The sequence below is a fragment of the Hyaena hyaena genome, unplaced genomic scaffold (genome assembly GCF_003009895.1).
Source record: "Hyaena hyaena isolate Hyena2069 unplaced genomic scaffold, ASM300989v1 scaffold_12, whole genome shotgun sequence".
Taxonomy (NCBI): domain Eukaryota; kingdom Metazoa; phylum Chordata; class Mammalia; order Carnivora; family Hyaenidae; genus Hyaena; species Hyaena hyaena.
In genome coordinates this window covers 5,014,355-5,040,654 of record NW_024080644.1, presented here as the reverse complement: position 1 = coordinate 5,040,654, position 26,300 = coordinate 5,014,355, and the positions used below count along the sequence as shown (strand labels likewise).

At 41.9% G+C, this 26,300-nt stretch overlaps 1 protein-coding gene across 1 annotated transcript in view; it reads left to right on the top strand.

The window, feature by feature from the left end:
• LOC120247804 (cytochrome b-245 heavy chain) overlaps positions 1-26,037 on the top strand; it is a 33,882-nt gene extending 7,845 nt beyond the window's left edge. Inside the window, exons 4-13 of the mRNA XM_039255842.1 lie at positions 4,812-4,896; positions 7,530-7,675; positions 9,691-9,881; positions 13,224-13,353; positions 16,475-16,567; positions 19,088-19,341; positions 20,179-20,341; positions 21,371-21,517; positions 23,538-23,662; positions 24,720-26,037. Coding sequence (XP_039111773.1) covers positions 4,812-4,896; positions 7,530-7,675; positions 9,691-9,881; positions 13,224-13,353; positions 16,475-16,567; positions 19,088-19,341; positions 20,179-20,341; positions 21,371-21,517; positions 23,538-23,662; positions 24,720-24,846 — 1,461 coding nt within the window. The 3' untranslated portion in view covers positions 24,847-26,037. The remainder of the gene's footprint in view (positions 1-4,811; positions 4,897-7,529; positions 7,676-9,690; positions 9,882-13,223; positions 13,354-16,474; positions 16,568-19,087; positions 19,342-20,178; positions 20,342-21,370; positions 21,518-23,537; positions 23,663-24,719) is intronic.
• Positions 26,038-26,300: the final 263 nt, after the last annotated feature.

Below are 26,300 nucleotides of genomic sequence, written 5' to 3'. Positions count from 1 at the left end.
ACACCCCATTAAACATGTACTTCTTCTTAGTTCCATTTCTCATGTAAACATTTTTTTTTCTCTTAAAGTTTAAATGGAGCATAGAAATCGGTTGAGATGGCTCAGTGATCTCCCTTACACTTGAATGTTAGCTTTGTGAGACCGGGCGAGGCTCTAGGTGACAGTAACAGAGAGACTTCCCTTTAGAAGTCAATGGCAAAAGGCCAAGAGGTAGTTCAGTGAGGAAGCCGCGAGACATGATGGCAGCTTGGGTAATTAGGAGGTGGCTGGCAATAATTCAGGAGTGACTCAAAAGAATAAGAATTGTATCTGTGGGACGAGGAGGAACAAAAAGGCCCTGGGCAGCCACAGGCAGCAAAACCCTTCCTTCCCACCCCACCAACCGCTGCCTTGAGACCCATTCCTCCTGGCTGATTAGTGACTAATGGCCCCTGTTTTTCCTTTTCATGAGATGTACATGTTTCATATTAACTAGCGTTTTAAATGAAAAAAAAATTTAAGTTTATGTATTTATTTTGAGAGAGTCAGGGACAGCACTAGTGGGGGATGGGCAGAGAGAGAGGGAGAGAGAGAGAATCCCAAGCAGGCTCTGCACTGTCAGCGCAGAACCCAATGCAGGGCTCAGTCCCATGAACCATGAGATCATGACCTGAGCTGAAATCAAGAGTCTTTCCCTTAACCTATTGAGCCACCCAGGTGCCCCGTTATTAACTAGCTTTTTACAAAAATTACCTATTAAGGTCAGAGTATTACTGAATGGACCTTTTATTTCCCAAACACATCTCTCCATTTTTCTGGCATTCAATTTCATTTTCTCTAATAGATGCTTCAAGCTGATAGGGGGCATCAGAATCTATGGTTGCAGAGTTTTCATGATCTACACTGATGATGATAGAGGTAGAACTATGGAGACACTCTAGAGACCACTTCAAAACTACCTTCCTTTTCTCCCAATTCAGCATGCAAGAGCCAGGGTATTTTCCCCCAAACGTTTCAAAACAATTTGTCAGGAAGAGGAAAAGCAAGCAGCATGGCAAGTATACACACGTGGGTAAATACCTCTCCATAGGTTTAGAATAATCATCTTAGGTTCTAGACTAGTGAGAATGTAATTCATTGAACCAAATAATTACCAAGGGATTTTTTTTACAGTATATGATAGATTGCTCTGCATATAGGAAGCTTCCTCCCTAGTTGGGGAGCCAACCCTACTCGCTGAAAAGTTAAGTGATGATACAAGAAAACCCTCAAATATTTGTGAAGCACTTCTCAGTGAATCTATGGAACAGATCTATGGGGAAAGAACTCCGATAAATACGTATGCAAGGAAGTTAGAAACTGAGCGTATTATTCATGGGTATATCAGATGGCAAAACTTGCTCTCTGAAAAGTACTGGTTCCTGATCCCACTAATTCCCATTGTCTCAGTCTTAGGACTCCAATTTGTCTGCCATCACCCCATTAAGGGCTATGTAATTATCTGTTGCCATGTGACAAATGTCTACAAATTCAGTGAGTTCACACAACCCCAATTTATTAGCTCACAGTTCTGCAGGTGAGAAGGTCAGCATCCTGCGGGTGGTTGGGTTCTCCGCTCAGCATATCACAAGGTAGAAGTCAAGGTGCCTACTGGGCTGACTTCTCAAATAGAAAATCTGGGTCAAAATCTTCCCAGCTCATTCTTGGTGGCAAAATGCAGTTCCTTGCAGTTGTGGGACTGAGGTTTTTGTTTCCTTGCTGACTAGTCATTCAGGGGCTACTCTCAGATCCTAAATGTCCCTGTATCCCTTGCTATGTGGCCCCCCTCCATGTTCAAGCTGGCAACATTGCACCAAATACTTCTTGTGCCTCGAATCTCTGAATTCTTCGGTCTCTGTGTCCTAGACCCAGATTTAAAGAGTCATGAGATTGGTTCAGGCCCATCTGGATAATCTTTCTCATAAGGCCAACTGGGGACTTTACTTACCTCTGCAAAGTTCCTTTTGCCATGTAAGGTAACAAACTCGTAGGAGTGATGCCCTATCATATTCACAGGTCAGTTCCCACTCGCGCTCAAACGGAGGAGATTATATCATGTCGTTGGGGATCATCTTTGAATTCTGCCTACCTCAGGGACTTTAAGATACTAGGGAGGAACCTAGCGATTGGGAAACAGAAAAAAAAATATACTTCCTTAAAATTGTAAAGAGGGGCACCTGAGGGACTCAGTCGGTTGGGCATCTGACTTTGGCTCAGATCATGATCTTGTGGTTCATGACTTTGGGCCCTGCATTAGGCTCTCTGCTGTCAGCCCAGAGCCTGCTTCAGATCCTCTGTCTCCCTCTCTCTGCCCCTCCCCTCCTCTCTCTCTCAAAAAAATAAAGATTACAAAAAAGAGAGAGGACACCTTCCTTACCTCGTCTTGACCCAGTAGGGTCCCTGTAAATAGGCATCAAAAAATTCTTTAAAAAAAGAGTAAAATAAAACTGTAAAGAAGACAAAGTAGCAAAACAACATACAGCACTTGAAATAAACACAAAAGACGACGAGGCTATGTAAGAAACAAAGGACAATTTTTCACCAACAGAAATGTAAACTAAGTGATTTCCAACAGGAAACCCTTGTTATGAGATACTGCCCAGCTCTGCCGATGGACTCTCGGTCATAGCTGATGCTGTTGTGGCAAGCAACAATTGGTGTTCCACTAATATTCCCTCCACACTTGTGGTTCTACAGCCCAAGGGGAAGCTGCCTTCTGCAAGCCCCAGTCATTCTCTGCCTCGGAATTTTCTTTCAGCCCTCTCCTGGGGCAAGCCTGAAATGCCAGGGAGTTGATGCCCTGGGACTAGCCCTCAGCCAGTGATGGATAGGAGTTGTTGGATGAATACTGAAACTTTGTAATCCCTCAGGTAAAAAAAGAAAAAAAAAAATCTCCGGAGCATTTTCTACATAGTCTCTTAGAGTCCTCTGATCAGCGAGACTATGATGAAATGATATGTGATATATGACATGATATGATATGATATGATACGATATGATATATGATAGTGATAGTCTCACTTCCCCTGACCTTGTTTCCTGTTATCACCTTGCAGCTGAGTACTTAAACTTACAATTCTCGTGTTGGGTTTTTAGACACATAGAAAAATAGTGGCGATAACTTTGCAATTGGCTTAGTGGAAAAGGGTATGAATGTTAAAGACAAATAGACTTGGATCCCAGACAGTGTGAGACTTAGCTTTAGTTTTTTTATCTGTAAAACGAGAATAACGATCCTTGTTGCCACTGAGTGAGGTAATGATTATGCATAAACTGCCTGGCTCACAGAAAGCATTCAATAAAACCAAATTCTTTGTTCCTTTCTCTGGAATCCTCAGTGTTTTCCTCACTGCAAGCCCAAGAATCAGTTCTCATGTTCCCATGCTCTCTGTAGATGTAGCTAATTGAGAGATAGTGGAGTAAGTACAATTTTCCACACAACTACATTTTTTTTTCTATAAAATCAGAGCATTTTATTAAAAATAAGCAAACCCAATATTAAACACCTTTAGAATAAATTGAGTATGTTTAGAACCAGATACTTAGAATACCTAAGATTTTCTTTGGCACTCGGCTCTCCTTAAAATGCTCTCTGTATCTCTGTGGCAGTTTAGACTTGAGAACAAAGCAGCCAGAGCGAACATTTGACCAGTTTCCAGGAGGACAAAGCTTTGATTCCACCATAAAGCAAGGTGTTTATTTTTCTACTTTGGGCATTGACCTGAATCAAGATTCACACCCACATCTTCTAACATGCATCAGTTACGCTAGAGTACTGACCAAAATACTATCTTTAGTGCCAGGGTAATCATACAAGGTATGAAATATCGGAATATTGATACTAGTGGAATCTGATACTCTGATTTAAATCCCAGCTCTGCCACTTATTAACTATATGCCCCAAGACAAGGTAGCCTCTCTACTCCTTTTCTCCTAATCTGGTATATAGTGATAAAAAAAAATGGTACCTCCCTGATAGGATTGAGGTAAGAATGAAAAGTGTCAAAATGCATAGAAAACACTTAAACCAGCTCTTTGCACAAGTTCTTTGTAAATATTAGCTATTGTCACTTTTGCTGTTATTATCTGTTTAACGATACCTCCTTTCGATATTGTCTCTATCAACAGAGGCAGGCAGAAAACTTTTTCTCCTCCAATAGTATATGTCTTAGAAAGATGTTGTTCTCCAACTATTCACTTGTTCTAGAACTGTTCACTCATCTGTGTCCCCATTAGACTTTCAGGGTCACGTGAAATACATACACCTTTTCCCTTGGAAGGAATCCTATTACCCTGCCAGTACGAGGAGAGCTGGCACTTGAATCTGTCACCTGACTAACACCGAAGTTACGGGTTAATATCTTCACGAGGCTGAACCTTCGCTAACAGCCCAGGGTGGGACTGTGAGAGCTCACGTACATTCGGGGGCAGGGAAGAGTGACGGAGAAGACAGACAGAGCCCTTCTCCTTCAGGTCCAGGTGAAATATGCAGAAACTGGTTGTAGGGACGTAACGCTTGCTGCTCAGCAAACCTCGGGCTTCTTGGGCTGAGCTGGTTGTGTATATGGGCGGTTACTGCAGGAACCTCTCAGGTATGCTACTTACTGGATTGACCTTGGGAAGATGACTACAAATATCTGAGCCTCCGTTTTCTCGTCTATCAAGGGCATAGAATGACATAGTTTTTAGGGTGGTCGTGATAATGAAATGAGGTGAGTTGTATATACTGCCCGGAGCATGGAAAGCCTTCTTGTTAACAATTGCTACTTTGTTCTTTTCCCCTTAATCTAAAGTGCTGCTCAACAAGAATTCGAAGGCAACTGGACAGGAACCTCACCTTTCATAAGATGGTGGCATGGATGATTGCACTTCACAGTGGTAAGTTATTCAGATATTAGAAACTGCAAAGAAAACTTGGAGCCAGAGAGTTCCCTCTATTCCTAGATACCTTTTTTATTTATTTTTAATTTTTTGAATGCTTATTTTTGAGAGAGAGAGAGAGAGAGAGAGTCAAAGTGTGAGTGGGGGAGGGGCAGAGAGGGAGGGAGACACAGAATACGAAGCAGGCTCCAGGCTCTGAGCTGTCAGCACAGAGCCCGACTCAGGGCTCGAACTCACAAGCCATGAGATCATGGCCTGAGCTGAAGTTGGATGCTTAACTGACCCAACCACCCAGGTGCCCCTAGATACCTTTTATAAAATAAGAGATCAGCCTTTTTAGGTAGATTAGGTGGTGATTGGATATGTTGTATTTTTTAATTTTTTAATTGAAGTATACTTAGCATACAATATTATATTAGTCTCAGGTGTAAGACATAGTGATTCAACCATCACATACACTATAAAATGCTTACCATGATAAGTGTAGTTACCATCTGGCACCACACAAAGTTATTATCGTATTATTGACTATATTCCCTATGCTGTACTTTACATCCTGTGAGTTATTTGTTTTATCACTAGAAGTTTATATCTCTTAATCTCCTTTACCTATTTTGCCCATCCTCTCACCTCCAACCTCTCTGGCAACCACCAGCTTGTCCTCTGTATTTATGAATCCGTTTCTGTTTTGTTTGTTTGTTTGTTTTGGTTTTTAGATTCTACGTATAAGTGAAATCATATGGTATTTATCTTTCTCTGTCTGATTTATTTCACTTAGTATAATACCCTCTCTAGGTCCATCCGTGTTGTTGCAGATGTCAAGATCTCATTCTTTTTTATGGCCGAGTAATACTCCATTATATATATATATATAATACTCCAATATAATATATACGTATATATGACATCTTCTTTATCCATTATCCATGCCATATTTCTTGGATTTGATTTTAAACTCTGCTATCAATGGATACTTAGGTTGCTTTCATATCTCAGCTATTGTAAATAATGCTGCTATAAACATAGCGGGGCAAATATCTTTTCAAATTAGTGTTTTTATTTTCTTTAGGTAGAATCCCTGGGTCATATGGTATTTCTTTTTTGTTTTGTTTTGTTTTGTAGTGTTTTCCATAGTCACTGCACCAATTTGCATTCCCACCAAGATATGCTGTATTTTTTAATGAATTCTGTTAAAAAATATTCACCACTCTTTCTTCCATGCCAAAATTAAGATTTATTCCTTCAATTCCTAAAACTTTTTTTATCTTAGGCTCTTCTGACAAAATCCCAGTGTCTTCACCCTTTCCTACCCTTTATAATATAAAAAAAAATTTGTTAGTTCATAAACGAGAGCTTTTATTTATCCATACAAAAATACTAGGTTGAACATTTAGATTTGTGGATTTTTGCAGTAACACGACAGGGGCCACAGCCTGTAGTTGAGAAGATATATTCTCTTAAGGACAAGGTGGCCCTTATCAGCTAAGCATCTTTTTTATTATTATTATATATAATAGGTATACATATGTGTATATGTATTCTATGTTATGTGTTATTATTATCATTATTAAAGTTGTGGTGTGGTGTTGGCACAAGGGATGTATCTGGGACCCTTATCAAATCTCCACTAATTCACTTAATAAATAAGGGATGTACCAGGCACAGTGATAAACAAGAGATTTCTGTTCTTCCCTTAAAGAGTTTGTCCCTGATTTGAGTAAAATAGGGTTAGATTGCAAGTGTTTAAGTGGGATTCTCTTCTCCTGTTAGTAGAGCATGAAGGCTTTCTGAGCTGTGGCAAACAAAATGGTTCAAAAGCAAAATGCACGATAAGATCTTATTAGAAAGCAGCAAAGTGTAATGGTTAAGGGCATATATTTGAGTGCCAGATTGCTTGGATTTGATTCTTAACTCTGCTACTTCCTAGCTTGGTGATCTTGGGCAAGATATTTAGGCATTCTATGCCCCAGTTTCCTCATCTGTAAGATGAGATGATAATAATGATCCCTACCTCATTGGATCAATATAAGGATACAGTCATTTAAAACCACTTATAACAGTTCTTGGCACCTAGTAAGTTATATGTAAGTGCTCATTAATTAAGGAATGCAATTTTAAAGAAGATATTCACTGGTATGGCCATTGGTATATGTCAGATCAATGAAATTTTGTTATCTGTCCGGCATAATTGTCAGAGTCAGGTGAATGGGCTAGCTTAAGGCATACATTACATGAGAGTCTTCCTGTTTGAGCATAAATATATCCAAGGGAGAGAGACAAAGAGAGCACATCTAAATATCCTCAGAGAACATTTTATTTTGTAGAATCTCCAAACTTGGTTGGCTCTTTAGGATGGTATAGTTTAGCATCTTCATTTCACAAATGAGGAAACCCAGACCAGAGTCATCAAGTGATTTGTGTACGATCACACAACCAGAGAATAGCTTACTGACTAGAACTGTCTGGCCTCTCTGGCCTGAAGACCCAGTTCTTATTTGTGAGTGTCTTGGGCCATCCCTGTATTTCCCTATAACTTATCGTAGAGTCAGGGGCTATAGGCAGAAACCCAGCTTATAATAAAATTGTACATCCCCTTCACCCTGTTTGTTTCCCTTCTCTGTCCTCTTCAGCGATTCATACTATTGCACATCTATTTAACGTGGAGTGGTGTGTGGATGCCCGATCCAACAATTCCGATCCTTATTCAATAATACTCTCTGACATTGGAGATGCCCCTGGTGAAAGTTACCTCAATTTTGCTCGAAAGAGATTCAAGGTAAGTCTCCTATTTCTCGATTCAGATGTTCACTAGGCCATTAAAACTGAGGACTAGATTTCAGTGAGTGAAGAACCCCGCTTGGCCAGAACAGCAGTGACAGAAGTTGACTATCAGTGGGACAATTCTATAGTGTCTAAGAATGTGGGTACTAAGGAAATGTCTCCCACACTCCCGACCCCACGTGTGGGGGGATCTCTAGAAGTTTTCCAGCTCCTTAAGCTCACCTGTGGAACCCGGAGTAACTCAGGCTCATGCACGACAATGCCCACCATCAAAGAATGACAGGAGCACACATCTAGTCGAACAAAGTTGGCCTCACACCATGAGAAAGTCTAGCACATTCCAGGAAGCTGTTAATAGAGGCTTGTTAATAGAGGACATGGGCTTGTGTAAGGTGGTTCTGGAGGGGCTTAAGAAGGCAAAGATCTGCTCTGGATCAGGTATGGTCAAGAGTTGGGGGTCTTTCTAGGATTGGGTATTTCAGGAATGTTTCTTAGGAGGAATAGAATGGGGCTAAATCTGTAATGGGTAAAGAAGTAGCAGTCACTTGTGTTATTGTCCTGGCTCAGACATCATTCTAGAGTGGTTTTATTTTTGTCTCACTCCATCACAGTCACAGAATGACCTCATCTGATGTGGGTGTTCTATGCACTTGGTTACACGAAACAGGGAATGCTCCGGCCTCGGTGTTAGTACTGGGCCTGCCAATGACTGACAGCTGTCAGAGACGCTTTTCTTCTTTCTTGCCCACACCTGAGGGGTGCCCTGTGTCTGCTAACTGCCATTCTATGAGAAGCCAAGTGCATGGGTAGTGATTCAGCAGTCTTCCAGGGGCAGCCATTTGGGGCATCCACAGCAAGCACTGCCTCCCTTCCAGCAGTAGCTAAAGCTTCCTACACTCAGAGGGAGAAGCTCCAAGGCATCCTCATGTGCTCAATGGCTTGGGAGGATGGCCAAGTAAAATCGCTACAAACCCAATTCCAAAGGTGCTGCCTCGTGTTTAGAAGAGTATGAGAAAAGCTCCTTGATTTTGCAGAAATAATTCTCCTCAGGCTATTGTGAAAAAAATACTTGCATCAGAGAAAACAGAAATTCTTTTTTTGCAGTGTCTGGGATAATTTTTCTTTGATGTCGTTCATGGTCTGTACAGTGACGTATAAGGAAGGTGCTGTGAACATCCTAGGTGTGCCGACACTGCCCTGCTCTGCCTGGATTTCTCTGGACCACTTTTGCTCTGTCTGTGCTCCCCTACCTTTCTGTGTGTTTTCCCTTTCGATTTCTGAGACCCACGTTTCTTTCTCAGAGGACCACTCTGGGGCTACTAGAGTCCCTTTGTCCACAAGCTCAGAGAGCTGCAAGGGCCTGACGGGGACCTCTCTGCGGGCAGCCCTGGCCAATAACTGATGAGGGCAGACCGTGAAAGCCCAGCCTCGTGTCTTGAGTCAGGATGAACTCCGAGGTGTGACTTACCCGCCACAGTTCCTCGGCAGCATCAGGCGGAAGCTACCCTCTGTAAAAACAGCCTGCGATCACCCTCTCATTTGACTTGTTCCTCTTTTTTGTGTCCTATTATCTTCTGCCCAGTCTCTTTCTGGAGCATAACTTTTCAAAAGCACTTGCTCATGCACCCCTATCTCAAGGTCTATCTGCTGCAGGGGGCCCCAGCCTGAGATGTTAGGCATGTCCAGAACACATTTACAAAACAAAGTACTCTGGTCTTTTCCAAACCAAAGGGAGAAAGAGCTTCAGACCCTTTTAGGGGCATCTTCTAGTTGGCTGGTTCCCTTTATTCAATACTCCCTTGCAACTATTTCAGTGTATCAATCAGGACTTCCTATGACACCTCAACCATGTAAGATGTTTTCAAATTGAGATATATCTATTCCAAGTCTGTATCAATCTATGGCCCTATACACTAGAAACCTTATAAATAGGTAGTCCTGCATTTGAGAGCCTACCAGTAATATGTGTGTGTGTGTGTGTGTGTGTGTGTGTGTGTGTGTGTTTTACAGAATCCTGAAGGAGGCCTATATGTGGCTGTGACTCTGTTGGCAGGCATCACTGGCATTGTCATCACACTGTGCCTCATACTAATTATCACCTCCTCCACCAAAACCATCCGGAGATCTTACTTTGAAGTGTTTTGGTACACACACCATCTCTTTGTGATCTTCTTCATCGGGCTCGCCATTCACGGAGCTGGGTGAGTGTTTCATCTCCAATGTCAAGAACTTTAAGGTCCTTCAGTTTCCAGGTGTGATGCTGTTAGAGACACAGTGGCCCCCTTGTCTACGTGTGGTCACCATGCCTGCTGGTGGGATATGAAGGGACGACAGTGGTCAGCTTGAGAGAGACCACTCAGCAACATTTTAGTTTCCTGCATCTGATTCATAGCTGTTATTTCTTCGGTTATTTGAAAATAGCTATTGTTAATGCAGTTATCTCTAGCAAGCTTGGAAAACGCACCAAAGTTTGAGTATCTTTGCAAGTGTATAAGACATGTTAAGGGCGCTGGAGGGGTCTTGGATATCTGCAGTGATGCTTCTTATGGTTTAATTGCTAGGAAATTAGTCCAACTCCCAAACTCGAGGGGCTAATGATTAAGCAAGTGAAAGGGTCGGTGTTTAGTTCAATGAGCTTTGATTCGAGCTGCACATATATTGATTGCCTACCACATATGAGGACTGATCTCGGGCACTGTGGGGAATACTAGAAGGAAAAATACATGGTTATTGCCTTCCAGCATTCTAGTATGATAAGGGTAAGAGCTCTCTTCTATTGAGCACTTGTTATAGACATGAAAAGTTTCTTTTAGGTAAAGACGCTCTCACATCCCTATTTCCTGGGGGAGATTGTAGACAAGGAAACAGACTAACAAAGGTAAAATATGTAGCCCAAGTCACCCGGTTTGTAAGTGGCATAGCTGGCCTAAGGCAGGCTGTGACAAATACTCTCACAGAAACTCAGTGCCCGCATGTGTGGCTGGGACAGTTTCCCTTATTGGGAATCCTATTTATACCAGGTTTCCTTTTTATGCTATTTCACACCAGTGGATTCTCGCACCTGCACACAAAAGTAGGCGTGGGGAAGTACCCTGCTGGGTCTGGGGCTCTGTAGCTAAGCATAAAGGAGTAGATACTCAAGGCCCAATGACTGCTGAGAGCCAAGTTGGCCTACAGGTGATTAAGATCTGAGTGTGAAAAGGGAAAGGATGGAAAGAAACAGCAGTGAGCAACTACTTGTGTGCATTGTTTTTGTTTTTTTTTTATTTACTTCTGAGAGAGAGAGAGAGAGAGAGACAGCGTGAGCAGGGTAGAGTCAGAGAGAGAGGGAGATACAGAATCTGAAACAAGCTTCAGGCTCTGAGCTGGCAGTCAGCATAGAGTCCAACGCGGGGCTCGAACCCACAAACCGTGAGATCATGACCTGAGCCGAAGTCGGACGCCTAACCGACTGAGCCACCCAGGCGCCCCTACTTGTGTGCATTCTTAATCGACTTGCTGACTCTAACCCCTGATCAACTCTTTCTAAGTACTGAAAAATCTGTGTAGACAAAGAATCTCTCTTTTTTAAAAATAGTTTATTGTCAAGTTGGTTTCCATATAACACCCAGTGCTTATCTCCACAAGTGCCCTCCTCCATGCCCATCTTCCCCCTTCCCCTCCCTTGACTCTCCTAAAGCAATTGAAAATCTTTAAATGGGATCTGGTCATGATCCAGCTGTTTCAGAGAATCCTAGAGAAAAAAATGAGTCTCTCCCCATCTCTAGCTTAGTAATTCCACCACTTTATGCTTGTATAGTTTCTCAACTATACATTTTCCTTGGAGCAGGCAGAGGAGACATATTTACTCCACTCTCCATCTGAACAGAATCCGCTACTTACATTACTTGGCTGATTGCTCACAGTCTCCTGACCAGGCAGCAGCTGAACTGGGATTAATATCCAGGTTTTCTGACTTCTGGTCCTGGCAGTGAGAAGAGGGGAGAATCCAATTTTTTTTCTTTGACTTACTTTTACTTTGAACCTGTCATTAGAAACTTTGATCGTTATCATTTGTTAGGCTCTTACTTTGTGCCTGGCATTTTTTCTGAATCATGCCGACTCATTACTAAAATAAACCTTAAATTAGGTATTATTATTACCTATTTCACAGATGAAGAAACTGAGGCTTGGAAGAAGTTAAATAACTTGCCCAAGGCCACCAAACTAGCAAGGGGTAGACGTGGGTTATGAAACCAATGCTGTATGACTTCGGCCCAGAAGTGTTTTCTCCAAATCATTCTGCTTTCAGTTACTAGTTTCTCTAAGCCTTGGTGTTCTCATATGTAAAATAGGGATGGTAATACTTACCATTCAATCTTGTTAAGAAGGTCACCTAGATGATCTGTGTAGAGTGCCTTTCCCCAGGCCTGGCACATAATAGATTCTCCATACACAGTAATTCTTTGCCCCCAAATCTAAGGACAGAAGGGGATGGTTAACAGCCTTGAATTAGAACATTCACAGGAGCCGCTGCATGGCTCAGTCGGTTCAGTGTCTGACCCTTTATTTTGGCTGAGGTCATGATCCCAGGGTCATGGAATCGAGCCCATGTCAGGCTCTACACTGAGTGTGGAGCCTGCTTAGAATTCTCTCTCAATCTCTCCGCCCACCCCCCCGCCCCTTTCCTCCACTCTCTTTCTCTCTCTCTCTAAAAAAAAAGTTTAAAAAAAAAAACATTTGCAGAATGTACCGAGTGGCACAATAGATTTTAGCCCCTACATAGAAACTATTACGAAGGCCCTTCTGTGCCTCTTCTTAGATATTCTGAAGACCCTGCCATTTATGTTCCTTAAGGTCAAGGACATGACTTACCTGACTTTGTGCCTCCTTTCCTCTGTTCCCACTGTTCCCACTAAAGCCACATTGTCTTGTGTGTTAGTAGTTGCTCAAATAAAATTTATGGAATTGAAATGAATGGGCTCTGAGCACTTCAAAGGGCACACCATTAGTGCTGATGTCTGTGAGAATGTCATAACCTCCACAAGTCTTCTTAAATTGATTTCAACCCTTTGGTTCAATTTAGACAATTTGGGGACAACAGATGAAGCGCTTGGACTGAGCCTCAAAGCTACTGTGTATGATTGTATGGACTATCAACTACATGAAGGTGCCTATCCACAGGGCATAAAGTTAGCATGTGGGCTACTAGTTGCTCTGTTAGATCTACAATTTTCCTGTTTCCGTTTGTTTATACATGAAAATACTACTCGAAACAGAAGCACAGATGCTCCCTTTAAGAAAACACATATTGATGATCCAAAACTTACCCTGTGCAGTGTTACATACACATTGTCCCATTGTACATATCTTTTTCCTATTGCTGAAGAAGACATTATTTTCTTTCCCTTCCTCAAATCTACTCAGAAGGGTCAATAAGATATTACTGGTAAGTGGAAGATACAGGATCCAGATTAGAATACTTGAAATATGCACAGAATCTCAAAAAACGAAGGGCTTGATTTCTTGCTACTAAACGGTCTGGACTTACATTTCCTCCCCAGGCGCATTGTACGTGGGCAGACTGAACAGAGTTTGAAAGATCACAAGTATTCTGTTTGTCATAATAGAACCTCAGAATGGGGCAAAATAAAGGACTGCCCAATCCCAGAGTTCTCTGGGAACCCTCCTATGGTATGTACAATTCATTGTTACTATTACAATTTCTTTACCAACAATTTTCAAACTGTGTCTAAGAAATACACACAAATGTCATAGAGCTGTCCATTATGAAGGCCATGGGACTGCTAGAATGTTGTGTGTCTACTTTTTTTTCTGCTATATTTATTGTCTAGAATTATTTCTTGAAAAGCAAGGATTGCACTGGTCTGTTCTGACCTAAAAAGGATTGTTTTTGAAAGTGCTGTTGGGGTTCAAGAAATTCCATCTCTTCTCTTCTGGATATGAGGGCCACAATAGCAGTTAATGATTTCCAGAAGGATTCCATTCTGAGCTGAGTTGGATGGCTCAGATAATCACTTAGAAGGAGCTTTGAGCCTCTTTAGATACCAGGAAGTAAGACTTCCTACACAGCTTTCAAAGCTGTGAAGGAAATGGATGAAGTGATACATAGGGCTGCCTTTAAGCATCAGGAGGCCTTGTCTGTAGCACATGAAGGATGCTGGACAGCCAGGTTCCTACCAACACCCAGAGGCTTTGCGTGTAGAGCGGAGTGTGGCAAGGGTGTCCATGGGAAAACGTGCTGGAATATTTGCCCTCTGTTCAGAGCTCCTGTTGGGTGCTCTCCAGAATTCCATTTTGTGTATTCTCAATATCTCTGCTCCACTGAGTGACAAGTGGGCCCTGTGTTCTTCATATCTTTTCCTCCATTGGCAGGCAGTAAATATACTCTATTGGTTTTCATGCTAACCATTGGTATAAAACTAGATATAAATCAACATTTGTATAGGCTTCTGGACGGGATTACAATTTTTTTAAGCACAGTATAAGAGAAAGGCACACGTCCCATCCCATTTTCTCTTTTATTTTTTCTAATCTCCTAATATAACACTTTTCTTCTTCTTTTCTTTTAATGTATTTTTTTTATGTTTTATTTATTTCTAGGAGAGAGAGAGAGAGAGACAGCGTGAGCAGGGGAGGGTCAGAGAGAGAGAGAGTCACAGACTGAAACAGGCTCCAGGCTCCAAGCTGGCAGTCAGCACAGAGCCCGATGCGGGGCTCGAACCCACAAACCGCGAGATCCTGACCTAAGCGAAAGTCGGACGCTTAACCGACTAAGCCACCCAGGCACCCCAACACTTTTCTTCTTCTAAGACTCAGTATGCTGTCCCAGGACTTAACATCTTGAAAGCATCCATGCTCATTAATGAAAGCACCAGATGTATCAATGTACTGCCCCCACTACAAACAGATATCAATAGAAAGGAAAAAAAAAAAGAAACTGTATTGCAGGCCTTCATATGGCTTAGGGAAAGGCACATTTCCTTGAAGACAGCTGGAATCAGAGTACTACCTTAATAGGCATCTACCTCAAAGGAGCTTCTGGATTTCTGGGATTAGAAGCAATGTCCAAGACCAGCTGTCTTGTTTTATTTGTTTTATTTTTTTAATGTTTGTTTATTTATCTTTGAGAGAGAGAGAGAGAGCAGGAGGGACTGAACTGTACAGAACTGGAAGCAGGCTCCAGGCTCTGAGCTGTCAGAACAGAGCTGACGCAGGGCTTGAACCCATGAACCCTCAGATCATGACCTGAGTGGAAGTCGGACACTATATCGACTGAGCCACCCAGGCGCCCCAGATGCCAGGATGTTTTAAAAACTTGTCCCAGGAAGGGGTGCCTGGGTGGCTTAGTTGGTTGAGCATCCAACTCCTGATTTGGGCTCAGGTCATGATCTCACAGTTCTGTGGGTTCAAGCCCCACTTTGGGCTCTGTACTGACAGCACAGAACCTGCTTGGCATTCTCTCCCTCTCCCTCTCTTTCAGCCCCTACCTTGCTGTCTCTCGCTCTTAATCAATAAATAGACATTTTAAAAGTTTAAAAAAAATTTTTAAAAACCTGTCCCATGAAAACAAATGCTAGCAGCAGTATATTTCTAACTTTCAGGGCAGATATTCTTCAACTTTGGCTGGAGGTGGGGACATTCAGGTACTCTCCACTTCCAATAACAAGTTTCTTCAAAAAATTTAATAGGGGTCGCCTGGGTGGCTTAGTCTGTTAAGCATCCGACTTTCGCTTAGGTCATGATCTCGCGGTTCGTGGGTTCGAGCCCCGCGTCGGGCTCTGTGCTGACTGCCAGCTCAGAGCCTGGAGCCTATTTCAGAGTCTGTATCTCCCTCTCTCTCTGACCCTCCCCTGCTCATGCTGTCTCTCTCTCTCTCTCTCTAGCTCCTAGAAATAAATAAAAATATTAAAAAAAATAAATTGTAAAAAAAAATTTAATAGAAAGACCATATGTCAGACTTTGGAATTTTTCCTTTTCTTCTTTGGAAGCCATCTTTTTAAATGACGTTGCCTTCTAAAACTCTTTGCTATTTCAGGTATTAAACTAGGAACCTAACTGACTGAGCCCTAGGATGGGTCTGTTTGTCCTAAAGGTTTTTATTATATCCAATAATACTACAGGGTAACTCCAGTGTAACACTGGAGATTCTGACCAGAAGGGGATCTAAAGAAAACTAAAAGTCTTTGGGCTTATCCCTATTCATGGGGTACATTGCAGAGCTCTGAGAACTTACCAGGATATTGGAGAAATAGCTGCATTCTTGCATAAAATTTCATATCTTGCAAAAGATTGAGCTTCGACTACATGGCTGAGAGAGAGCAACTGCAATGTTGCATTGAAAAAGATGGTGTTGTTGAAATGCTATCCTTAAGAGAAATATTAATTCTGAAACCAACCTTGCTCTGCTGTAAGGTTATTGCAACGCTGTTGCAACATGAGGAGGAAATCCCATTCTTTTGGGCAGTTCCTCTTGGGAAAGTTTTATACTGTAGATGAAGTTCCCCAATGTGGCCAAGGAGAATGCTCATTTTTATTGATTCAAAAATTTACTTTAATTTTAGATACTGTTTTTTTCTTAAATAGTTTATTGTCAAGTTGGTGTCCACATAACACCCAAATTTTAGATACTTTTGATGTGTTCTGCTGTATAACAAATTAATTAATCTGATGTCAAATATTTAAACAAACCTACAAAGATTACCTTGACTTCTACAATGTTTTGTCCTCATGAATCTTGCATTACCTACTACCCCTTAACACGTCCTGTTTTCATTTTTTCCTCCGATTACAGACTTGGTATTGGATAGTGGGTCCCATGTTTCTGTATCTCTGTGAGAGGTTGGTACGGTTTTGGCGATCTCAACAGAAGGTGGTCATCACCAAGGTACTGTCTGGCTTAGGAATTACTAATAGTATCTAACTCTATCGTGCACAAGTTTACCCAAGTTCTCTATATCATTGGTCAGAGCTATCTTTCACTTGGTTTCTTTCGATTAAACATAGGGCAGAGAGAAGAGCCACAGTTAATTTCAGTCAGTATACTTAGCTTGATAATCAAGTGGTTGGACCTTTTAACTCGGAGAGCTACAGTTTAACATTTTCTGTTGAAAAATAAAGCTGACTGTTTTGTATGCATGAATCTCTCTCTCTTTCAGTGTGCGTGCATGCGTGCGTGCGTGCGTGTGTGTGTGTGTGTGTGTAGAGGGGAGAAGCATACAGTAATGATGTGAGCAGATTAAGAGTGAAGAGGCAAAACACATGAGTTCAAGAGGGTTCACGCTGAGCCTTAAAATACTCAGATGTCAAAAGAATCAGGGAGTCAAGGGCAGGTCTGACTGAGGTTGAGATGGTGTTCCAGGTGTGCCTTTAACTCCTTTTCTGTGTTGTATATGTAGTCATAGAATATCAGAATTGAAGAACCCAAAGTCTCAAGGTGGTTAACAACTAAACTGCATCTAGAATTGAGTCCACTAACACCAGGTAGATATATGGTGGCCTTTTATCCCCATGCTTCTGTGCTGTGTCTCACTACTAGCTAAATAAATATCCAACTAAATAAATAGAAATAAAAATCCCTGCTTATAGCTTCAGGAAACAACAGACAACACTAGATTTATCAAACAAAATTTAATTCAACACAAATACAGTTTTAAAAATGTTCACTAAAAGCCTACTATGGGCTATTTTTCCATCCTCTACCCTAATGTTTCTTTCTTGGCATCTATGGAAGGCCAGAGTAAAGTTAGTCCAGCTGGCATTGGAAATCTTGAAATATAGGAAGCTACAGCACTTCTCTTTTTATGGCACTCATATTGTATTGTAAGAAAAAGCCCAAAGATGAACAAAAAAATCTGCCACAAAATTTTCCTTATTAGGCTAGCCCTGACTAAGCAGACAAGAATTTCCCTTAAACACATTTTAACGACAAACTTCTTTTCCCGTGGAGAAAGTAGGTATTCACTTTTTTCATAAACATAGATATTCGTTTTCTTCTTAAAAAAGAAAAAAAGAAACATGATGTCATCCACAGGTATTCCAATGTCATTTCTATCTACTAGTACATTTTATTTAGTTCCATTCCAATTTTGCCTGTGGCATCAAAATTGCAATAAGGGTAAAAAAATGTTTTCACCATACAAAATTGCAACATAGTGAACATCATTTTCAAAATAATTTTTGTAAATTTTTATTTTCTGTTTTCAAAATGAAGCTTTGTGGCTCCTTGTTTCAGTGAAGAAAGGAAGTCAGTTACAACTCTCTCATTTCACATGTATTTAAATCACAAGTTTTGGAGATGTTTGGCAATGTTTATCGTTTATCAAAACGATTTCCCATTTTACTCCTCCTCGCTCATGGAAAGGAAAGTTTCACAATATCAGTCAACATTTAGGAAGCTGCTGTTTTGTTCCTTTGATTTTTCTTTTCCTTGATGTCTCTTGTTTTTTAGGTGTACATAGAAAGTCCTAGGTATCTCAGGAATTGTCCCAGAAATGTATTACTTTCTGTATTGTAATGACAGCTTTTTATTGTGTTTTTTAAAAATTATTTACCAACTCCCCAGACGATGGCTGTCTGGACTGTTTTCCAATTTTGTGCTCTTATAAATAAACAAAGCTGTCATGAACACTTGCATACATGGGGAATGAGGATGGCAACCGGTGGGTGGGGCCTGGCTTTGGTAGAGATGGATGGTATACTTCCCGGATAGGTAGAAATGTAGACACAGTGCATGGAATCAGGCAGATGCAAGGTGTGACTCAGGAAAAAGATAGACCAGTACATTAGGCTTGGTTTAGGGGATGTTAACTACATAACTAGCCAATGGGGTCTTCTTCTTCCATCCAGCTGCCAAGGCTCTCAGTCATCCTCTGGGGAGACAGGAAGACTGAGCAGGAAGCCAACTCCTCTTCCTGTGTGTAGCACCTGCCTTGACTTCTTGGAGAAAAAAAATATCACAGTAGGCTGGTGTCTCAGGTTAGATTTCCTGGCAAAGACTCTGAGACAGCAAACTGCATATAGAAGGTTTATTGATGCATGTTCTTGGGAGATGAACCTGCAAAAGAAAAGAAAGTCAGGACTGGGGAAGAAATAGCTGGCCCTCCATGAGGTTGCAACTTCCAGCCTCAGCTGATGCTACAGGGAAGGCCAGGGTCAGGATGATCCTTGGGAGTTGTCCCAAGTTGAGGAGAGAGGCCAGGCCTTTGTATCCCTGCTCATCATAGGCCATGTGCTATAGGTGAGGGCAGTGCTCAATGAGAGACAAGTCTGCTTGAGGAAATGGTGTGTTGGCCCTGACAGAGGGATGTGAGTAAGGCATCTTAGCTCAGCCTTTTGTCCACATGGACACTGAAGAGGCAAGTATTTGGGGAAAGCGTAGTTACCAGAGACATGTTTTGTTCCGTAGGTGGTCACTCACCCTTTCAAAACCATTGAGCTACAGATGAAGAAGAAGGGATTCAAGATGGAGGTGGGGCAGTACATTTTCGTCAAGTGCCCCAAGGTGTCCAGGCTGGAGTGGCACCCTTTCACACTGACCTCTGCCCCTGAGGAAGACTTCTTTAGCATCCATATTCGTATCGTTGGGGACTGGACAGAAGGACTTTTCAATGCTTGTGGCTGTGATAAGCAAGAGTTTCAAGACGCTTGGAAACTACCTAAGTAAGTACAAAGTGTGTATTTACAAAAGTGCATGAATTCAGGAAAAATGTCACTAAATAGCTCCTCTTTTCCCACCTCTCGCTATACTCACTGCTGGGTCTGACAAAACACACAAGTTCTACAAATATAGGCAGCTGGTTCTGTGTTCCCCATTGTATGTGGGTGGTGTGTTTACATATCTACGTATAGGTCTTGTGTGAAACATAAAATATTTGAATCAAATATTAATAACGAAGATTCCCAATTTCCTTTAAATAGGTAAGGGTCGAGGTCAAGGCATATTAACTTTTCTAACAAAGTTATAGTGTATCAAAGATGTTCTTAAAATGTAATTGATGTATGTTATTTGAGGGTAAATGCCATATATTATTCACTTTTCCTCCTCCTTCCCACATGCCTGAGACTCAATGAATACACCAATGCAAAGTGGAAGTATTAAATTTATAAGATGTTAAGACAGAAAATTCTCACTTTATCTCAGGGTACGATGTAAATGGGAATCTCAAGTGTGGGATGCCCTGGTAAGAGGTACAGGTGTGTGTGTGTGTCTGTGTGTATGTGGGGGGGGGGGTAGGTGGAGGGGGTGAGCAGATGAAAAGAACAACCTTGAGAGTTATCAAATGTTTTCAGTTAGCTAAAACTTCCTTTTCTTACTTCCAACCACAATGTTGACACTAAGTCAGTTACTTGAAAGCTATTTCAGAAAAGAAAGTGATCACAGATACATCATCCCACTTCGATGTGACATACTTCACACCCCCAGTAAGAACCTGTGCCCCATCGCACTCTGAAGTACAAGATAGCTCCGTAACCGTCTCCTCACACGCTTCCCTCTAGGATAGCTGTTGATGGGCCCTTTGGCACCGCCAGTGAAGATGTCTTCAGTTATGAGGTGGTGATGTTAGTGGGGGCAGGGATCGGGGTCACGCCCTTCGCATCCATTCTCAAGTCCGTCTGGTACAAATATTGCAATAATGCCACCAACCTGAGGCTCAAAAAGGTAAGCTCTTTCCTTTTTCACAGGGCCCGGCAGAGACCACAGGAAGCAAACACAGGTTCCGCGTGGTTGCAGCGAGGCAGGCTTCTCATGTAAGGGCTTTTTGAGAAGTTCAATGTGCTTGCATAGAAACAGGTCTATTATAGAAAGCAATATCCTGTGCTTGCACAGCATGAGTAGAGGTTCACAGGAAAGAAAGTTGGGGCAGAAAGTATTCACGACCCCAGTCCACTAGCTATCATTTTTGTGTGTTCTCTCCCAGTATTTCCCTACAAGTTTACCTACTCTTGCAAAGTTGTAAACACGGTGTCATGTCCCGCTTTAGCAAAAACATATTATGGTGATTTTCAGTGTCGTCACAGGTTTTACAAGGATCCTTTTTAATGATTCCTTCATGGTCCACTGAGAGGATCTAGAATAACTGTTCTAACACCCTGTATTAGACATTGAGGTTGACTCCATTTCCAGTCCCCTACCACTTTTGATTTTGCCAGGGGAGGGCAGGAGACATGTCATTTCATGAAACTTTTACCTTCTTCTGGGCAGCTCCTCAGAATAAATGCCCAGGGCATTTTTGGGGGGTCACATGTAAATTTGGTTTCCTTGCCTGGTAAAGGAAGGACATCTTGAATGAAACGTGAGTCATTAGAGGTAACCTCTAATAGGGATATGTAGCGCCCCTTGACTTTTCATTCTCCCCTTTCTCTCTTCACTGTATGCAGGAGGTATGGGGAGAATTGCTTTTTCCCCTAGGAATTCAGGAATGCCTGATCCTATTGTGCTTTCTGGGAGGAGGTACAAAGAAAGCTGGGGATTTGGGTGGGTAAAGGCAAACCCAGAGGGAAAGTGGTAAGCTAATGTGTTTTCCTAAGTCGTGTATTTCTGAGACCAGCGCTTTCTGAAAACCTGTTTCTAGGCATTCTGAGCAGCCGGAAAAAGTCAAGGGTGGGGGGGGGGGAGTAGAAATCCATATATCAGTTGTGATAAGGCCCATGTAAGTCTCATCTGCTTCACAATCTGTTGCTCTTGCAGATATACTTCTACTGGCTGTGCCGGGACACACACGCCTTTGAGTGGTTTGCCGACTTGCTGCAGCTGCTGGAGACCCAGATGCAGGAGAGGAATAATGCCGGCTTCCTCAGCTACAACATCTACCTCACCGGCTGGGATGAGTCTCAGGTGAGGGCGGCGTCCCAGATCTCAGGTCCTTTCCGCAGAGCCCAGGGCTGACTGACTGCCCTTTGTTTAAGGGAGTGCTTTGTGTACCATTTTTACCAAGAACAATTGATGGATTTCGGTGATCCAGCCCGTCCACCCTCACTCAGTATCCCCACGTGTGCAGACTCACGAGACTAGATTCTACGCTGGTATCTGAGGAACAGATCAAAGCTGAGGAACCTACAAGGGAATAAGAGCCATGACTTTGACCTTATTAAAGCCATGCTCCTACCAGGGGTGTCAAACCAGATGGACAAGATGATCCACCTCCCTTTATACCTCTCTCTATGTATATCTTCATCTTTTTATCAGTTTACATACACACATATTCCTTTAATTTTACATTTATGTGTGTTTTTAATATACACAATACATTTAATAAGTAGTAATAATAACTGCTCATAGTTATTAAGCCTATATACTATGTGCCAGGTACTTTTATTAGTGTTTACATAGATTTTCTAATTCAATCCTAACAACAGCCCTATGAAGCAGCTACTGTTACTGTCTACACTTTACAGGTGAGAAAACCAAAGCCCAGAACAGGTGAGGTCATTGTCCAAAGGTACCCAACTAGTAAGAGGCAGAGGCAGAATGTTCCAGAGCCTGCACTCTTAACAACTCCCAGTACTTCATGATTATCATATATAAGTCAATCGAAACATATTTAATGAGGGTGATATATATTTGCGTATATATGTGTATATGTATGTATATAGCATATATGTATGTGTGTGTATATATGTATATGTGTGTATAATATAATATGTAATGCATGATACATAACACATTACACACACACACACACACACACACACACACACACACACACCTCCCTCCAGGCACATTTAGCAATGAAAACATTCTACAATTTATAAGACAGCCCCCACAACAAAGAATTATCTGGCCTCAAATGTCTAAAGTGCTAACACTGAGAAATTCTGAAACAAGTTAATGATTCCTAGGGAGTCTAAATAAGCAGACATTAATTACCTGGCCTGGAAGCAACAGAAGCTATCCCCCTGTGTGAGGAGCTAAGGCCAGGGCCTCTGCCTATCACTGGCCAGTGTCTCTACTGGCCATTGCCACACATTGGCTCCTCAGTCCTGGGCACCTTTCACATGCACCTGGTATTTGTGAAAACTGGCTTTCCATTTGGGTTTTGGTGTATTGTTTATCATAGACTCTCCCGGTCTTAGACGAGCCTTGTTGCAAATGTAGATCCAGGGACACGTGACCATGAAAATTGCTGCCCTAGAAAAAGGGATTTCACAATGCCACTTCTGCAATTTTAAAAGCAAAACAGCAACAAATATTTGATCAAAATGAGACCTGGCGGAAAATATATAATATAGAAATCACTTTGCAGTTGTATTATTTAAAAAGCCAGGCACCATTTTTAAAATGGGAAATGTATTTGCAGTGAAAAACAATTAGTTTGCTTTACAAAACTGGTCCCTACAGGGTTATGAAACCAGCCTGGCCATCATGCATCCCCATCATCCATCCCCTGTCCAGTGAATTCAAAATCTGATTTACGTTTTAGATACATTTAATTAACCACTTTTATGAAAAATATTTGTTGCTGAAACTGAGGCCCCCTAGAAGGGTAGCATAAAACAACATGTGACTATGTGTATACACACACACACACACACACATACACACAGACTAGCTTTAGACTTGGTTTGTTGTCTCATTGTGTTACCAAAATATCAGTGCATTTCAATCCGTCGTCGTTTCAGTTCTTAGCAATTCTCATAAAGGTCTGCCCTTCTAGATTGTAAATTACCTGAGGAGACCCAGTTTTTTCATCTTTGTTTACCTTCTAGCCTTCAACTAGATAGAGAGAGAGAGAGATAAAAGATATAGATATAGATATGGTTAGAATGGATAGTAAGAGCTTCGTTTGTGAGATATGAAAAGGTATCTGTGGTTTTTTATAGCAGGTCTCTTTGTGAATTCATGTCCTTTCCTGCAGGCCGATCACTTTGCTGTGCACCATGATGAGGAGAAAGACGTGATCACAGGCCTAAAACAAAAGACCCTGTATGGACGGCCCAACTGGGATAATGAATTCAAGACAATTGCAAGTCAACACCCAAAGTAAGGAGTCCCCTAGCACGGTGTTCTTGAGGCCCATGGTCTGCCTCAAGCAGCAGCTCCCAAACATGGCTAAATTCGTGTGCTCTGAAAACTAAAACACCTAGGTTACTTTCTTCACACCCAGTACGAGTTTCTAGATATGTACGACTTTGCAAAAAGATCGTCTTTAAATCACACCAAAATTACCTGGAGAATTATTATAAACAAAGATTTTCGGGCCCCCCACCTGCGACTTTCTGAACCCTGCTCCTCCAAAGAAGGGCCGTAACTTGGTTCTTTTCTTTCAGCTCCTACATTTCACTGGTGTATCTACTTCTTCTAATTCAATACAATTTATACTTTCATTATTAAGGAGACACCATCCCCACTTTCAGTTTTAGTTTTGGGGTCTAAACTCACAAGTTGCCAGACATCCTAAGGTCCTTTCTGCCTTAGCCATTCTGAAACTTTGAGGGGATCCTCTATCTTACTAGAACTCACAATAAACTCAAGAATCACCATGAACACACCCTTGAGGCCATTGCTTTGTACACTTTAATGAGCATATAAATCACTTGGGGATCTTGTCACAATGCAGATGCTGATTTAGTAAGTCTGGGGTGGGAGCTGAGAACTTACCTTCTTAAAAAGCTGACTAGGAGGCCACTGGTCTGGAACCACACCTTGAGGAACTAGGCTTTAGAATCTAAAACACAGAGGGATGAATCCCCACCAAGCCGTTGGCCGAGTTGGTGAACCTAAAGCAGGTTTGTTCCTGATTTCAAGATGCTGGAGAGGGTTTAGGGACATAGAGCCCTGAAGGTAAGTTGTCCACAAACTCACGAATTCACCACCATTTTCTCTGTGGTAGAGGTTTCCATAAACTCTACCTGAAAGTCGTTTCCCAGGGCTGTCGCCACAAACAGGGCTGGACCATTCTCCTGCAGGGTAATCTGAACTCTGCCATTAGTGGAAAAGCCAGAGGAGCAGAGGGAGATAGAACATTTCCCCACGTGCTTTGTAGCCTATCTCATCCAAAAGCCTAAAACGGTTTTATTTTTCCTTTCTTTCCCCAAAGTACCAGAATAGGAGTTTTCCTCTGTGGACCTGAAGCCTTGGCGGAAACCCTCAATAAACAGTGCATCTCCAACTCTGAGTCTGGCCCTCGGGGAGTGCATTTCATTTTCAACAAGGAAAACTTCTAACTGGTCTCTTCCAAGAGAAAAGCAATGAGGGTTATGCTGCCAAGTACCCAACCCAATAATGCTAGTTGATAATGTAAGCCCCCCCCCTCCCCCCGCTTAAAAAGAGAGAGAAAATGAAGCTATAATGTGCAGGTTTTCCCTGAAAGGTATGTCAAAGATTGTTTGATAGTGATAATTTGCATTTGTATGGGGCTTTATGGTTTTTCAGAGCACTTTTACAAACTGTATTTCATTTTTCACTCACAATAATGCCAGAGAAAGGTAGGACAAGGATTTCTGGACTCAATATTTAGGGAAAAAAAATAAGGGCTCGAAACGGTGAAGTAACTTCCTTAAATATTCTGAAGCTTGGACTTCATGCACGTGGCTCCGGGTTTTGTGGTCTTTCCCTGATAGCCTGGAAATGGGCTCGTCTACTCCCCAAAGGAAGCACCAAACCAGGGAGGAGCCATTCATTCTCCATTGTGTGTTCTCCTTGTTATCATTATTGTCACATTGAACAGAATTTTCCAAATATTTCGGAGGAAATACGTGCCTAGAATGATTGCCCACTTCAGAGTGACAGGATGGACATCTGAGCATACCCCAGTTTCGCAAAGCAGCACACTAACTGGGTCAGTGATTCTTCGAACATTGGACTAACTGGAATTAACGTATCACTCAGCATTTACAGTAATGCTTGGCAGAGTGGACACTCGATGAAAGTTTGTTGAATGAATGAAGGAAGGAAAAGACCTTTAGAACCATACAAGACCCCCGGTAGAATTAATTTAAAGCCTTAAACTAAGAACGGTGACAAATAGGTATGTACTATGCCCATCTGCCTTAAAAAAGCATCTACCCCTTGTTTTACTTAAATACACACACAAAGTGGCTCTTGTTTGTGTGGCTAATGTTTTATTGTATCATCATCATCATCATCATCAAATTTATGACCTAGAAACGAAAACCCCCAGCTTTCCTGTGTAGGTATTGCATTCACACCCCATAGAATTTTCTAGATATCTGTGAGTTCAAGAGAGAGCCATTTAAATCACTGTTAGTGTGGCCAGAAGCAGTTGTTTTTTTTCTTAGAACCGCATCTATTTCTGGAAACGAAAACAGCTTTATTTGCCCCACCCTCTAGAGCCACAGATATTTAGAACTACTTTGGTAATGAGGAAGAAAGAAAAGAGAGCTGGGGGGGGGCACAAGACGGGGTTAAGGAGGAAAGGGGGAGGGAAGGGGGAAGAGAACAGGAGAGTGAGAGAAAGCACAAAGGGTCTCACACGTCACTTTCCACCCTAGATTTCTTAGTCTTGTTAGGTATTGAATGTTATGTACTCAATTGAAGGAGGCTTACACAGAATTCATTTTATTTTGATTACATCTGGTATTGAATCTGAGATTCTGGCTGCACATTTTGATGCTGGAAGGGCATATTCATCGGGCTGGGATGAAGCAGTGAGAACTCC